Genomic DNA, 16,925 nt, shown 5'->3' with positions numbered 1-16,925 from the left:
ACTTTATCTCGCCAACACTTGCGAACCGCTGATCTCCGTATCATTCCGAGAGGCCGTCGAGCGAGAGGCGCTTAACTCTCGGACGCCTGGCTTACGGAACATGACGCCTCGCCAACGGAACATGACATAACAGCGTGTAAGAAACCAGCAATTGATAAACGGTGGCTTATAAATACCCCCGTTAGAAGCTGATCGTACTTTTAGCTTTCGAGGGTTTGCGGATTTTTTTAACCCTAATCAGTTCGTTTTCTTTTACGGTGCTCGAATTCGCGCAGTATTTGTGATGGATTTGGACGGATGTCGGTGAATTCTAGCGAAGATTCAGGCTGAGATTCCATGGGATCTTTTTTCTCCGCTTCGTTTGAGCTCCTGAGTAAGGAATTTGAACCGTTCTGTTAAGCGTTCGGTTTTTTGGTTTCTTGTTTGGGATAAGTTGAGCAATGTTGTGGCGGTAATTGCAGTGTGCGTTTTAGGGGTTTGGGGGATTTGTGTGGCAGGCCTTGGCTTGAATTGTATGCTGTGAAATTTGTTGTATTCTATTTGTGTCGTATTCCACGGAGTTGAGTTGTGTTGCTTAAGCCGAAGTAACCCGAGTTGGCTGTTTTCCAGCGTCAATTTGTGTAGATTGATTGCCTTTGCCGTCCAATTTTCTCCTCTTAAGATGGCTATGCGCTGAGGTGCGTCTCTTGCGGCGCTGTTTTCGTTTTTGATTTAAAGGTTTCGATGCCGTGACCTGCAGCTGTGTTTTTTCTTGTAATATTCATTCTTGAGGCTCTCTCCGTGGGACACCCTAACCTGTAATTTATTTCAAGAAAAGGGATTTGACCTGCGTACTCTGAATTCGTAAACTGCATTTCTGGCATAAAATTCAGTTTTAAATAGGTGCAGCTTGAGTCCATTCTGTTGCGTCCGGTGGGAACAGAGGCATTCACTAAATTTAGCCCATGGGCGATTTCTAGAGGGGTCCTCTGCACGCCACGGTGGAGGATCCCGTACTTTCCATCTTAGTACTCCTCCAAACTTGTGGAGCTTTGGAAGTTCTGTATGATTGCCCATAACGCTGAGAGTTTCCAACAGGACTGGTTTGGCGTGTTGGTTCGTTTCATTTAGCTGATAAGGGTACATAAAAATGATATAGGAACCTGATAGTGTTGGAAGATCTGGTAGCTGGGCTTTGATTTGTTTGCTCGCTCTAGTTTATCGGGAAGGAGAACAATGTTTCCGACAGAAAATGAACTGGCTCAATCATCCGGAAGCATACCGTCAGTCATGGTACCTACACGGTTTGTCTGGCCCCATGGAGGACGTCGTGTGTATCTTGTTGGTTCCTTCACAAGGTTGGTTCTTTTTATTTGATATGCGTTTTGATTAATCATTGAATAAGTTGCACATTATTCTCTCTGCTCTTGCACGACGACAACTTTGTGCTTTACAATTATTACCATGTTTTGAAACATTAGTGGCTTTCAGAACCAGCCGTTGATTTGTGTACAGTTTAAAAAAATGCAGTTTTTGAATGGAGATGATTTGTACAACGCAGGTAACTTTAACATTTGTTGAACAACCTTGTCTTGAGGAGTTGAACATCGATAACAGAAAAAACTACATGTTACTTGAGAAGTAGCTAAGCAAAAGCAACCACGCCAGTTAATCTAGATTTACACATTGGTTTTTAACAATGTTAAAGTAGTTATAGAATGGAGTCAAATATTTTCTCACGTTGTCTGCAAAAACAATAACAAAATAGCAATTCAAATCTCTCTTAGGGCAAATGTTTTCTTCTCTGTTCAGTAGATTCAAAACTGTTGGAATTGGTGCGAGGCTACCCTTGTCTTTTTTCTGTACACAGGGACAACCCCAGTGACTTCCTTTGTAAACATTTCAAATTCAGAGAAACCTCTACATTTTTACTGTTGACTCTATTGGGGATACAAAGGGTCTCTCATCCTCTTTTAAGTTGCACCAACTTACCATGAAATTTCAAACTACCAGTCAAATAGTTTCCAAAATATGGTAAACACAATAATCTAATGTTTAGAACATACATGCAGTTTTACCAACAAAACTTGAATTCATAAAATGAAAGGAGCAAACACCACCAACCTTCTGTTAGCTCTTCATTCACTTATCTTTTCTATAAAAAATTATGCAGTGTACCATGATATCCCCAGAGAATAAATCCTGTTATTTATCTAGATTTAAAATCAAAATTGTGGGGATTTACAGCAAACTCCCCAAGGTTTTCTGAAAAATTTGATTTACGGAAGGTTATTTATTAATGCAACAGTCTCTACAAGCTTTGATGGAGCCATTAGATTTCTGTGAATGAGTTTACTCTAGATAATTTCAACTTTTCACTTTAATCAATCTCCACACCAGTCTACAGAGTGCTAGCTACAACTTAACCAGTTAGGATTAAGCAAAAAACAGTGAATATAATCATAGTGACACATAACAGTACTTATCTCGTGGAAACTGAACTAGGTTAAAAACCATGGCGTGTGAGTCGATCCTCACGAAGCTTGCACTCTCCTGAAGTGTGCCTGATCAAGAGCTTGTCTCTGTTAAAATATTACAAAGACAGTGTTAGGAGCCACCTGGCTAAGCGATTTGAATAAGACCTGTGATGGTCTTGACCTGTTAGGAGCAGCCTAGTTAAAGGACTTCAGAACACAAGTTGATGTGTCACCCTGTTAGGGGATTTAGTACAAAGAACCTGTTAGGCTCCACCCTCGATGGGATTTGCTGTTGTAGAGTTTAGTAAAGAACAGAGGATTGATCTAATGAAATAGCTACTAAACTTAGCTTGAGCATAGATCCCTTTACTGCTCCTTGGACCTGTTTGCAATTGTCCTCTGCCCTATTCTTTGGCTCTGCAACTTTAGACAAGATCACTTACGCACTTGGCACTGCATGCTTTTCCACGCTTTTTGACTTGTGTTGTTTGGGCTCACTGGCTTCTCCTCAACACTAGCTTCTTCACACTATTCACTACTTCTCATTGTCACTCCTTACTTCAAGATTACACTTAGCTTAGTTCTCTTGGCTCTCCTGCTAATCAATCTGTAATCTAACCTTATCTCTCAAAGCATCAATCTCTTTTATAGTTTTTACTCATTCTGCTTTGTAACCCTAATCTGCGAATTCAAAATTTGAAGTCTTAAGCCTATTCCTTGCTTGTCCTCCTGTCACTGTTATGCGCCGCTCTCGTCAGATGTAGCATGTATGAACAGAAGTCACGAACATTCTTTGACCTCAATGTCTTGCATCGCTGGAAGAATTCATATTTGAATTCTTTTGATTGTTCTTCGATGTGACAAAACTTATCACCATCAAAGGCAACGATGAGTGCACTTCTACCTACTTTTTGACATGGCAGTCACGGGTATCCTACTACATGCTTCCTCTTGCTGACTCGGCTGATCCCTCTTTCATGACTACTGGTTGTTGTGTCTTCCTTGCACACTTGTCATCCTTCTTCACATTCTTACTTCACTTAGCATTACTCCATCTAAGTGATGGTCCTTTGTCATTGCCTCTGCTGGTTTGGTCATTCCTTTCTCCGATCACCCTTGTGTACTAGAGTTTCACATACGAGTTATATCTGCTTCACCGGCCATAGTTCCATACCGGTCACCGTTCCTTCTTCGCCCTGACATCAATGACAACATAGTTATAACTGAGTGCACCGGTCACTCCACCGGTCTGTCCTTGGGCTTTTAATCAGTTATGCCAACAAGATGCACAAAAATAATGCATTCGCATAGGGACTGTTAATTTTTATTTCTGGTATCATTGGATACAGATTTTTTTTCTGTGCAGCTGAATAAGTATGCATCTGAAACAGCATTAACAGTTTTTCGTGAGCGATTCGGTAGGGAATCTGTGAACTGTATCTCTACCCATTTTTGGTACAGGAGCATACCAGACGAGCGATGGTGCTATATCTGAACTTTGCTTGCTTGTTTGACCAGCTGAATGAAACCAACAGATCTGGAGCAGCCACTTCAATCATCATCAAATAGTTCAGCTTCCTTGGCACCTTGCCCTTCAATGTCATTTTTCAATCAAATAACTTGATGGATCTTTTGAAGCATTTGAAATTTGAATAGTATCTTTATTAATTTTTAGTTTTGCTCGAGTATTATCAAAAGCAACATGGCAGCTGTTATTATTTTAAATTTTAATTTTGAACATTGAATATATCATGGCATTGACAAATACATACATACATACATTGAATATATTATATATCATGGCATTGACAAATACATACATACATACATTGAATATATCATGGCATTGACAAATATATCATGGCATTGAATATATCACGGCATTGACAAATTAATATTGAAGTATTTCTTATAGTCTTTTTCTTATTATTTTCATGTTATGTGGCTATCTGAACTTTTTTCCCATTTTAAAGCTAAAATACATACATACTTATCCAATCTCCCTATTTTCTTGCTGTATTGGCATACTTGAATCCTCAAACTGAAATATGAACCAGTACCTGAGTAACTCAATTACTTTCCAGGGGGAGTGTCTCATGCATGAGCTGGGCCCTTCTTATATATTAAAATTATGTTGTTATGTATTTTATTGAAATGTGTTATCTATGTTATCATCCTAAGAGCTTCTATGATATGTAGCAGGTGGGTGGACACCTTTCCAATGTCTCCAGTAGAGGGATGCCCATCTGTTTTCCAAATTATATGCAACTTGGCACCAGGCTTACACCAGGTAAGAATGTGTAAGCAAGAATTTTAGGAAATGTGGATTGGTGTTTCTTCCATTTCCACAATTTTCTTATCAAAATCATATTCTTTACTTATGCTACAAAACCAGGTCGATCAAATTCTGCCTAGGAACAGGGGCATCTTATTTTAGGTTACAGATTTATATGTTTGTTGTACAGGGCCTGTTTATATTTCTTTAGTAGATTTTCTTTTTTGATATTAAATTTCAAGTTCGTTTATTTTGATAAACCCCTATTGCCATTGTCTGTATGGTGTCCGTGGGGTGCTGAGTGCCGGAGATTGGCCTTTGTGAAGTAAAAAACAATTATACACAGCAATGACATTGTGCTAGACGGTCAAGCATAAATGCGAATACAGTTATCAGTGAGATTTCCTGTATGCTGGGACAAATTAATGAATAATATATATATGTATGTCATTGAAACATGCTTTCTTCGTGATATTTAGATCTTTAAGTCTTTTATTGTCGGGACTGACAAAATTGTTTATCATTGCTGAAACCAACTGGTTAGGGTTAAGTCCATGGCCGAAGCTTTACTGACAATATTGTTGATCATTGCTGACAACTAGCTGTTAGATTCAAGCTAGTGACAGATGCTTAAATCCAAGGCTGAGCACTTGTAGTACGAGTACTGTTTCTACGAATCTACAGTGAAAGTTGATATAATTTTTAGTTTTGCATGGTTTTTAGTACTGTTTAATTTTTCTTCCATTACTTCAGTCTTGGTCTTGAAAAAACATGTATGTTATTGCTAGCTTTTCTCTTTATTGGTCAAACACAATAGTTTGTGCCAAATGTGTAATACGCCTACATGCATTAGGATTCTATACTAGGATAGAAATAGATAGTTTTAGAAAGAAATTAGTTAGCAGGAAAATAAATCTACTTCAGACAATAGACTTGAGTAGAAGCTAAATTTGAGGAATCTAGTTTGAAATTTAGAAAAAGCAGCAAAGACTGAAACATCTTGTAAGAACTTTGGTAATGCATATTCATTAAGGTCACTGAATAATTAAGATGCAGGCACTCTTTTTATGAAGGGTTGAGAATGATAAGTTAAAGGGTTGAAAAGTTGATATTTAGAAATAAATCTGTAGCAATTTGCCCTGAAGATTGATTGTATGCACCAGTTTAGAGTGTTATGCCTTAGAGCTTTTGTTGTTCTAGTGATCCTACAACAAATTTAATCCTTTCAAAGTTTTCATTTTCAACTTTTGTCAAGTGATAATGTTCCAATGATTGATAATCTTCTTGAGATGCATGTATTGTAAAGGTTTTTGTCTGTTTCAGTTGTATAAAGGATAAATACGATAAGGTTGTAGAGTATGTATGCACTGAATAATATAAGACGTTTAATTTTTGTTCCGATTTCATAAAATTGTGCTTCTATGCATGCCTGGAGAAATTAATTGATCAAGTGCATAAGTAAAATAAAGGACAATGGCAAGGTTTGCTTCAGTTTTCAGGAATGAATTCTTACAGTGACCTTTTCTGATTTTTATGAGAAATATTTGTTCCCTATTGCTAGTATGCACCATTGCAGTGTGTGATGATTAAAACGTCATGATAGTTTAGTTGAAATAAGACTATTTTCTTACATTGTAGGATATTGAAAATTTGACAGATGCTAGGCCAACTAACTTGCAAGTGAACTTTAAGAAGTGTTAAGGCAATGATGTATGCTTCTTTTAACAGATTTCTACCCCAATGGTTGCTTTAGTGAACCTCGTTGACTCTCGAATCCAATTTAGGAAATTTCAAATAAGAAATGGGAAGATAGTTGAAGACCTTTAGGGCCCGTTTGGTTGCTGGAATAGGACTGGAATAGGAAGAGAAAATTAGAATATGTTTTATATTTGCTGTTTGGTACGCTCAATCAGAATTGGGAATAGGAAGACATATTCCAATTTTGCCCCTAAAATGAGCATATGTCTATGCCAAAAAATAGTTGGAACTGGAATAGCCATTCCTATTCCCAATCTGTTTTTTTATTAATTTTAAAAAAAAAAATTCCATTCCCATTCCATTTTTCTATTCTAATTTTCAATTCCAATGCCAGCAACCAAACGGACCCTTATTGAACAAGCTATGCATATTGAAATGTAATTATAATGTAGCACCTGCATGCCTACTAATAAAAGAAAAATGCACACTATATAACTTCAATATGAATCAAACTTAGACTTTTCCCGACAGATGTGTTTGATATAAACTTTTTATCATTCTGAAGCATCATAGAAGTATTCAAGGTCTAATTTTGGAACATAAAAGTAGTTAACTGGTTTTAAGTAAGCTAGACCTACTTTCCACTTATGTTAATGTGTATGGATTCTTGAATTAAGTGATCTATCTGGAATGTTGGAGCTTCATGTTTCTCAGAAGAATAATCTTATTGAAATTTTAATAATTTTCAGGTTTATAAAATCTATCGCACTGCAAAAAATGTCTTGGTTGATCAATGCCCATGTCAGATGGTCAATTGTCTCTTTGTTGCAATTTGTAATTTCGCTAACAGTGTTTGAATCTCAAAACAGCAAACATGAATTGTTTAAAGCTCAAAACAGTAAACAGAAATTTTTTCGATTGAATTTCTCTATTGTAGATGGTCTGTAGTTTCCATTGATACCAGTGGTAATTGGAGAGCTTGGTGTTTCTTCAGATTTTCTAAGTCATTCCATTTGGTTCAGGATAGTTGTTTCATCAAAAAATGCTCAGAAGGGTTCGAAAAATAAAATAATACAAAATGCCTCTGAAATCATAACTTTTTGCAGATGCTGAAATAATTTTTTTGAGGAAGACATCTTTCACATGGCTGAATTGTTTTTTGAGACGAGTAAACTCATTTTTCTGAAATGATATTTTGGAGTCTGCATGGGAGTCACTTCATATAGCGTATTGCCTCATGACTACACTTTCAGTTGCATGTAACAGAGAGCAGAGCAAAGCACATGGGCAAGCCTACTTCATTTGGTTTGTTAGTATTAGAGGAAGCCAAAAGTACTGTTGTTAGATTTGCCTTTTTGTTATAATCATTCTAATCACTTACATCTCTTCTTAAAGAGATTGGGCTCAACAATAACTCTGCCAACCCATTTTTTTTCCATTCAGGGAAAATCTCAGCAATAAGCAATTTGTTTTCCAATTAGGGGTAATCCTAGCCCTAGCAATGATTCAAAAACATTTCTAACTAACAAATGATTTTGTATTCAACTAGATTCAACAAACACTAAATAGAATTAAAAAAAAAGAAAAGAAACAAAATCAGAAATTTACTTGAGAATGTGATTTCTCTTAAAAATTGCTTGAAATCCGCCTGAATCCACTTCAAATCAATTAAAATCAGCCACCAAGGGCTTCAAAGCCCCTTTTCTTCTCTCACCGCCAAATAGAAATCCCCAAAACGCAAAAGTGAATATGGTGAAAGATTTAGCGTAACTTATAAAAAATAAAGTTAAATCTTGTTCTAATGATTCAAAAACATTTCTAACTAAGGAATGATTATTCGACTAGATCCAAGAAAAAATAAATAGAACGTTTTTAAAGAATGCGATTTCTCTTCAAAAAACTGCTTGAAAAATCTGTGTGAGATCTGTTTGAATCCACTTCTAATTGATTGCAATTAGCCACCAAGAGCTTGGAAGTCTCTTTTCTTCCCTCACTGCTAAATAGAAATCCCCAAAACATTAAAATGAATCAAATTGTGATGATTTTTTTGCTTAAAGTGGCCATTGTCTAGCTGCAGTCGAGTTCTTATCATGGACTTGCTGAGTTGTGGAGGAAAACTCGTGAGTCAAGTTAGCAAGTTAAAGTGGCAAGAATTCGCCACTCTAAAACGTGCTGCAAGTTTTAAATACTCTGTAATGACCCTGCTCAAATCTGACCTCAAAATGCTGATTGAAGTTTCAAGGAATTTCATTAGACACTTTGCATACAAGGGTCATATGACTGATATAACATTTTAGTTTGCATTTAATGGCTCTTTCCTTCATTTAACATCAATAAGAATGCTTGCAAGAAGACTCTAAATTGACTAAACAATGTTCTAACATGAATGTGCAACTGACTTTGCATATATGAGTTCTAACCATGAAAAATGATCACCTACTGCCAACTGGTAATTTTAACAAATAGTTGGTATGCAACCTGTATGCTGATAAGAACATCTACAGCCACTGACATTATGTCAAACAGTTGGCATGCATCCCTTTTAAACTTTCAAATAGACAATAACTCAAATAGAGAATTTCCAACTTCAGATATATTCTTGACAATACAACAATTCTACAATGGCAATGAGATGAGACGCCAAGACTCTTGGCTTACATACATATGCATCAAATCTGATATGAGCTTTCATCTACAGCAGTACCTCCTAAAATGCAACTAGATTACATATAATAGCATGAATTGAACAAAGGAACCTGGTTCTTGAAGTTGCCGTGATTCTCCAATGAAGATGCAAGCAATGTCTGAAAGAGTGATGGCCTCAAATGCCCAATGTAAATGTTTGAAGGAGCCAACACAAAATCTGATCTGCAAGTAATAACCTTTAAACCCTTTATTTAGAAAGTACAATAATACATCAACTATTGTACTCAAATATTTTTCTCAATGTAGCACCAATAGAAGACTGAAGTATCTTCCTCTCAGCTGCAATAATTCAAGTGATATTTCACACCCTCAAAATTGCTATCAATAGGAAGTTTTCGTTTCCCATGACAAAGAAGTAATTTGCAGAAACCCTAGGCTCCACAAGATGAAACAACAACAACAACATCAAATCTGCCTGTCGAGAATGAAGCCCAGGATGCCTATTTATTCTTTTTTCTCCACTTTCTCTAGAAACTTCGAGAACGTTATTTTATTTATTAAGTGACTTTATAAAATATTTTATAATTCAAGTCACTTTATTAAATTAATTAAATATAAAGTTACCTTTTAATATTTATTTATTTGATAACTTTATAAATAATTAACTTAATACCGCTTATTTATTTAATTAAAATAATTAATTAGTCATCCTCATAAAATATTCATTATTTTGGACAACTTAATTAATTAAATTAATTAAATCAAATTACCTCCAAAACGGGGACATTACATACTCAGCGACTTTTCGTCGAGTATGCCAACTATGCTCTCAACAACACTCTCAATGCAAGTTAAAGTGGCAAGAATTCGCCACTCTAAAACGTGCTGCAAGTTTTAAATACTCAGCAACTTTTCGTTGAGTATGCCAACTATGCTCTCAACAACACTCTCAATGGAGTGGACATGCTTTGAATTCTACTGATCCATAAGGTAGGGAGTATAGTCCTCTCATGTAGTCTTCTCTTTTCAGAATATGGATAGAGTTCAATTATAAGAGCATAATTAACTGAATTACTTGTAATGGAGATCACAAAAGCCAAGGATATTACCATAAACAATGGAGATCAAAAGAATTAATGTTGGGAAATCGCCGGTGGGCCAAAACTCCACCAAAGTGTGAGATATGCACACTCAGGCTCTCCAAAAAGACTGTAGTAAAATGAGCTCAGTCCTTAGGACTCCTCACAAGCAATTGAAACCTCTCCCTAAAACCAAAATTGAATTCTCCAATGAATTCCCTGCCTCAATATATTCAAACAAGAGTGCCCTAACAATAGCTTCCAACACTTGAGTTGCAATTCTCTACAAGCCTCATTTATTTTCAATTCTGCCTCTAACATGTAATCTATAGATTCCGAAGCATGCAGGAAGCCAAAACAATCGCTAAGAAGAAGGTGGGACTCCCAAATCAAGAATTGATCCAAAAGTTGCTCACATCTGGAAAGAATAAGTTCATAAGTTGCTCACATCTGGATACAATAAGTTCATTGCTTTTGACATTCTGGTGACTGGTGTTTGCTGCTTTTTGAAGTGAATCATGTGTTCACCACTTTGTTAGTCTTCTTTGATTGAATAGTTTTAAAAGCCATAACTTTTTCAATTTGACTCCAAATAAGATTTCTCTTTATAAATTTCTTGCCTTTTAAGAGGAATCCAAATATGCAATCATACTCAACTTTTGATTATATCTAAACACTGTTTTTACCTTTACAAGACAAACATTATCTATATAATGCGCCAATATATACTTAGACCTTGCCACAAGTTCAATTAAAATAAGAGATACATTTCATTAAAATACAAACTTACCAATTAACAATTTTTTTTTGCCAACATAAATTCCAGTTTACTGTTAAATTCTGCAATAATGTTTACCTTCTAAAACTCTTAATCCTTAATAACCTTTCACCCTCTTGCTTACTGATCTCGGTTTGCATGCATAATTATAACAGCATTTGCTGATTAAAGTAAACGAATCTAATAGCTATAACAGTAAACACATAACACACATCCATCAACAAATTTGATACAATGATATGGTCACACAGAAACACTTGGTTGGAGGGAAAACTGCAGTGAGGATGATACCCACAAATCCTTCAGTACTATAGCATAAAGGGTGCCCGATTAGAGCTTACAAAGATATCACTTCTGGTAATATACCTTTGTTAGGAGTAATACATTAAGACCTGCTAAAGTCCACCTTGTCAAAGGATTTTGCAACAATCATTAAGTGTGCATTCTGTTAGGAGTTTTTATAATAAAAGGCTTTAAATGACCTAGAAGATGGCATCTACCTTTATGCATGTTCAGATCCTTGATGCTCTGTATAGATCTATCACTTTGCTATGATTGGTTTCACCCTATTTGCTCTCAATCTCTGCTTCGTACTGCTTTGCTATAACTTAGCAATATCTTCAAATTGTCATACTCTCAACAACTTCAAATCTGTTCTTGATCCATCCTTATATAGAATTCTCGCAACTTCCTCAATTCGCGACCTAATTGGGGTTTCATATCCTTCAGGAATGCTTAGAAAATAGATCAATGATCTTCATTCATTCTCCTTTACCAATAAACAATACTTTATTTCCATTGGCTTACACTTTGCCTAGGGATTCATGAAATCATGTACCAATCCCAATACATCGTATCCAAACATCTTCTCGATCTTTGTACAATGTAAACCATTTCCTAGCTCGATAGGATTCAACCACATAGAATTTTGGGCATTTTCAAACTTTGATATTCATCCCGTGTTGCTCGATAAGCACTAATTGATATGCTCGGTAATATCTTGTCCCCAAGTAATATTCATGCTAGGTAACATACTTCACTTGGTAATTTGATATGCTCGGTAATCTCTATGCTTGGTATTCATACACTGCTTGTTAACTATACCTCACTTGGTATTTGCCTCTTCGTTTGGTAACTATGTATCTATTTGATGTCAAGGTTCACTGATCTACCTCTTCAACATAATTTTGCACTAATGAGAACACTTAAATGAATTTAGGAGTAATAGTCAGTCCATGGACATAGACTTTATGGACTAGAGATGTAAATTTGCTTTGGAAATGTGTTACATTTTCCATTGCTATGCTGTTGTTTAAGATAGTTCATAGATTTTGGCAACTTTTAAAATTAAATTGACAAATAATAATGATTTTTTGACTTATATTTTACTCGTCTGACCCTAATTAATCTTCTAATATTAAAGTCCTATGTCAAGTAAGGGGAAGCTATTGGCAAGGTAAAAGGGAAAGGTTTCCTCCAAGTCACCTTTGTGCAGTACTTGTTACTCTTGTTTGCCTTCTAATGTTTTGGTACATTTCCACACACTCATTAACCTAGTGAATGGTTAAATCACCATGCAACATCAATTATTTCTAAGGTATTGTACCTAAGGTACACCATTATATCTACAAAGGTAGCCATTATATGTAAAAATATTACATCTTGTAAGGTTAAATGGTCAGACATGCGTCATCTTGCATTATAGTAAATGAAGGCTGTATCGCCAAACCATAATTCACACACCTTTTACATATTTTTGGAAATCAAAGGCATGAACATTAATGTTTGAAATAAGTGGTTTCAACCAAAGTTGAAAAACTTGGACTCGACAACATCTCTATAGGTCCAAATTTTTGAAAATTTCGGAATTGCCAAAAACTCAACAAATAATTCAGCAATAAATCTGACACTTTTGTCGAACATTTGAAAATATACAATCTCTTAAAATATTTTAGAAAACACACACTTCATACACCAAATTTGTAGAAGAAATGTTGATTTGAAATATCCATCATATATTAATCAAAGTTTTGAGTTTATTAATAGATAAGTAGCAATTAAAACTTAGTAGATTAACATAGAATCACATAACAGAAAACAAGTACAATATTTGATTAAAAATAATTTTGATACATATAGAAGTCAAACTCCATGAAACTACAACTTTTGAATACATATTAAGTTCAAATTTTTGTGTATCAATGAAAGCTAGAAGTAGAAATCAATTTTTTTTGTCTATGATTAAAACTCAGAAAAGATCGCTGGTGCTTTGGGGTGGTGCTGAAGTATTTGCAGGCATAACATCCTCAATCGGTGCCTTAGGGTCAACATAAGCCTCTAAGGGATGACCAAGCTCATGTTCCATCTTAGATTCACTTAGTTGCTGATTAGTCAATAAAGTATATCTACATTTGCATTGACGTCATCACCATGAAGAGGAGCAATCTAATTTGTTGAATATGGATCAATCTCATACAAGTCAAGTGCTATATATGAAGCTTAACTATTGTGCTTCTTTGTGTGTATGTTCACAAAAGTACTCCAGTTTTTCTCACGACCAGAAGCACTACATGGCTGTAATAATATTTAGATGGCAAGCTTTTGAAGATTAGGCGTTGTGACATCGTAATCTTCCTACCATAGATCTACAAGGATAAAAGAAGCCATTTATAATGTGGTGAAGATTCTAATGAACTTAATGAGCAAAAAAAATGGTCTAATAAAACTAAACGCATGTTCTTTTTTACTTGGCTGTAAGGTGTGTCGCCTACATTTGCCATCAGAAGAAGAAAACAATGGCCCCTCTTTCGTCTTGCAGCTTTTTAACTCATGTATGAGGTTTTGAAGGTCCAAATAAACAATCAATCTAGGAATAAATGTCCTGCAAGGATAAAATAAGCCATTTATAATGTGGTGAAGATTCTAATGAACTTAATGAGCAAAATAAATGGTCTAATAAAACTAAACACATTTTCTTTTTACCTGGCTGTAATGCTCCCATCTTTTTAGCATCTTAGTGGAGTTCTTAGCCTTGACATTCTCTAAAGGCTAAGTGGAGAAATAAGGAGAAATTGATTAAATTAATTTCTTATAAAGTCATTAAATAAATTAAAATAAAAAGGTGATTTTATATTTAATTAATTTAATTAATTGAGAGTGAATTAATTATTGGAAGGAGGAAATTTCTAGTAATTTAATTTTCTAGAAGCACAATTAATTATTGTATTGCAAGAGAGAAGCTTCTAGTGAGTGCATTAATTATTGGAAGGGGGAAATTTCTAGTAATTTAATTTCCTAAAAGCACATTAATTATTGGAAAGGGAGAAATTTCTAGAGAATGCAATTATTAAATATTTTATTTCTTTCTAGAAGGGTGAAGGAAAAGTATAAATAGAGGAGAGAGCTTTGTTGTTTATCATCCGATTATTGTAAATTGCGTTTGATACTAAGTTGGAAGAAGAAACTAAGGTTTTCGATTTCAGTCAGCCATTGGAGATCGTCAACTCTTCAATGTTGCAACCATTTGAGGTGGTGAAATATCCACTGAATTCGGTATTCAAGAGAGCTTCAATTCAGGAGTTCTATTTGTGCTTAAATTGGAGAATAGATTTTGGCTGCTACATTACGCATGCACGATGCTGTGCTACAATATTTATGTTTGATTCATTTCCATTCTTGGGCATCACTATTATCAGATTCCTCTTGCGACTATTAGTAGTTATCATTGTACTTTATAAGCATATGATTTTGTTGTGATAATTCAGAATCAGATTTTGGCATTATTGTAGTCATTAATGTATGTCAATTGGCTGTAGGTATGCATTTTATATCTAGTTTCTATGTACATGCATTGAAAATACCAAAAGAATTGCACTTACATATTAGTTCATTGTAAGAGGTTATTTCATTGTTATCAGAGCTTGCTTGCAAAGTGTTTGACGAAATGTGAACAACTGAAATATAAAAGATTTTGGTTTTTGAAGAAGTTATAACCTGTTGGAGTTATTACATTGGCTGCAAGGTGTATCTCCTACAATGGCCCCTCTTTCCTCTTGCAGCTTTGTGACTCATGTGTGAGGTTTTGAAGGTCCAAATCAACAATCAATCTAGGAATACATGTCCATGCCAATTCGAATTTTTGCATCTTCTCTAAAAGTGGCAAAGAAATAGAATTGGGGTTCAAGTAGTAGGTAGTTGCATGAATATGTTGGTGGTGTTGTCAGTTACACCTATGATCGATTATGTTCCATATGGGTCTATATTTGGACTTATGTGACAAACAAGTGCTGAATGGTCTCTTTGGCCCTATCCATGGCCTTATATAGATGCCCCATGGGTTTTTAATCCCCATCGACCAGTCATCAATGGTTCTGACACCTGGACATAAAAAATTATACAAAAATTAGTGAATTGCAATGTTTGAAAATTAAATAATATATCATCAATCAAGACTTGAAAACTTATGTTGATGATCTCTTCCATTAGCTTGCCAAATGTAACATCAAACACAACTTTCACAATCTTTCTCGCTTCAGTCCTTCTTGCCATAAGGACCTTACAAATGTTTCTCACTCGCAAACGTCGACCTATCCCCATCGACCATTCATCAACAGTTCTGACATCTAGACAAAAAATGATAAAAAAACCGGTGAATTGCAGTATTTGAAAATTGAATAATATATCATCAATCAAGACTTGAAAACTTATGTTGATAATCTCTTCCATTAGCTTGCCAAATCTAACATCAAACACAACTTTCAAAACCTTTTCGCTTCAGTCCTTCTTGGCATAAGGACTTCACAAACGTTTCTCACTCGCAAGCATCCACATAAAGTTGGACAATCTAGCTAATGTGCTTTGCAAGATGAGAAAATTGTAGCAAAGCATGTGACCCCTTGATTATACAAGATCCTTACCATCAGTGTGCTTTCTCACAAGGCTTAGATCCCATGTGTGGTTGTAGGCGTTCCTTGTGATATTCCTTCCATCTTCAACCACCTTATCCACCCAACTCAGTTTCCTAAGGCCCTTAAGGAGCAAATCAAGGCAATGCCTATCAATTAGAAGTCTACTGGCTGCCACATATGCAGCTGCATTATCAGTCATAATTTGGATGACATTACTACCACCCACTCCCATCACCACCTCATCCAACATCTTGCACAAATGCTTTGCATTGTTCACTTGATTAGAGGCATCAACTGATTATAGAAATACTAACTGCCCCCCTAAAGCAATTAGAAAGTTGAGGAGCGTCCTATTCTTGCCATTTGTCCACCCATTAGATATATTAGTGTAGCTTCCCTGTTCCCAAACTCTTCTTTGCACTTCCACAAGATGACGAATGCTTTGCATCTTATCTTGTAACAAGGGTCTAGTGACCTCATAGCGACTTGGGGGCTTACAAAAAAGTCACACTAACCAATTGATCTCAAGATGCATTGCATAAAGAAATGAAAGGAATATTGTTGTAGTCACAAAATTTTGCAATTCCCACCCTTGTCTTTGCATGCATCTCTTTGTTCCATGCAGTGCCTAGTGATTCGGATTGAGCACTAGGAGTGTTACATGGAACCCAAAAGTCTAATATATAACTACCCACATTTCTCGATCCTTTTATTTGTGCCCCAATGGAAGAAGAAGCCTTTGCACCTATTTGTGGCCTTGTAAATTTAAACACCCCACTGAGGCTGCCATGGCCTTTGATGTCCTCTTTTTTGCTGCCTTCTTTTGTGACCGTGCTTCAAGGCTTGCTAAAGCCTCTCTTGTAGCCTCTTTTGGACATTTGTCAGACAATGTAATATCATTACATGAAATTTTTGCAAGATGATATTTCAGTCGACTTATGCCCAAAATCATATGTGCAAGACAATGGATACATTGGACATCTCATTGATTTGGCTTGGATCCCATGTTTCCATAAAGGGTCCCTCTTTTTGCCACCAACCATTTTCTACATTGGAAGTCTGCTGCTAGTCTAAAGGATAAATCAT

At 35.7% G+C, this 16,925-nt stretch overlaps 1 protein-coding gene across 4 annotated transcripts in view; it reads left to right on the top strand.

Moving 5' to 3' along the window:
- The first annotated feature begins 202 nt into the window (after positions 1–202).
- The window catches only part of SNF4 (sucrose nonfermenting-like protein), a 54,180-nt gene continuing 37,457 nt past the window's right edge, over positions 203–16,925 (top strand). For 2 of the 4 annotated variants that reach the window (XM_089801926.1, XM_089801924.1), the window contains exons 1-2: positions 203–1,337; positions 4,659–4,746. In XM_089801926.1, the coding sequence (XP_089658052.1) occupies positions 1,216–1,337; positions 4,659–4,746 (210 nt within the window). In that variant the 5' untranslated portion in view covers positions 203–1,215. Of the gene's footprint in view, positions 1,338–4,655; positions 4,747–16,925 lie in introns of all 4 variants that reach the window. The other 2 variants (XM_089801925.1, XM_089801923.1) reach the window with 1 other exon arrangement.

The sequence above is a fragment of the Cupressus sempervirens genome, chromosome 9 (genome assembly GCF_028749045.1).
Source record: "Cupressus sempervirens isolate cs-2001-9-10 chromosome 9, ASM2874904v1, whole genome shotgun sequence".
Classification (NCBI taxonomy): Eukaryota; Viridiplantae; Streptophyta; class Pinopsida; order Cupressales; family Cupressaceae; genus Cupressus; species Cupressus sempervirens.
Note: the sequence above shows the minus strand (reverse complement) of the source record. Positions and strands in the feature narration are given on the sequence as shown.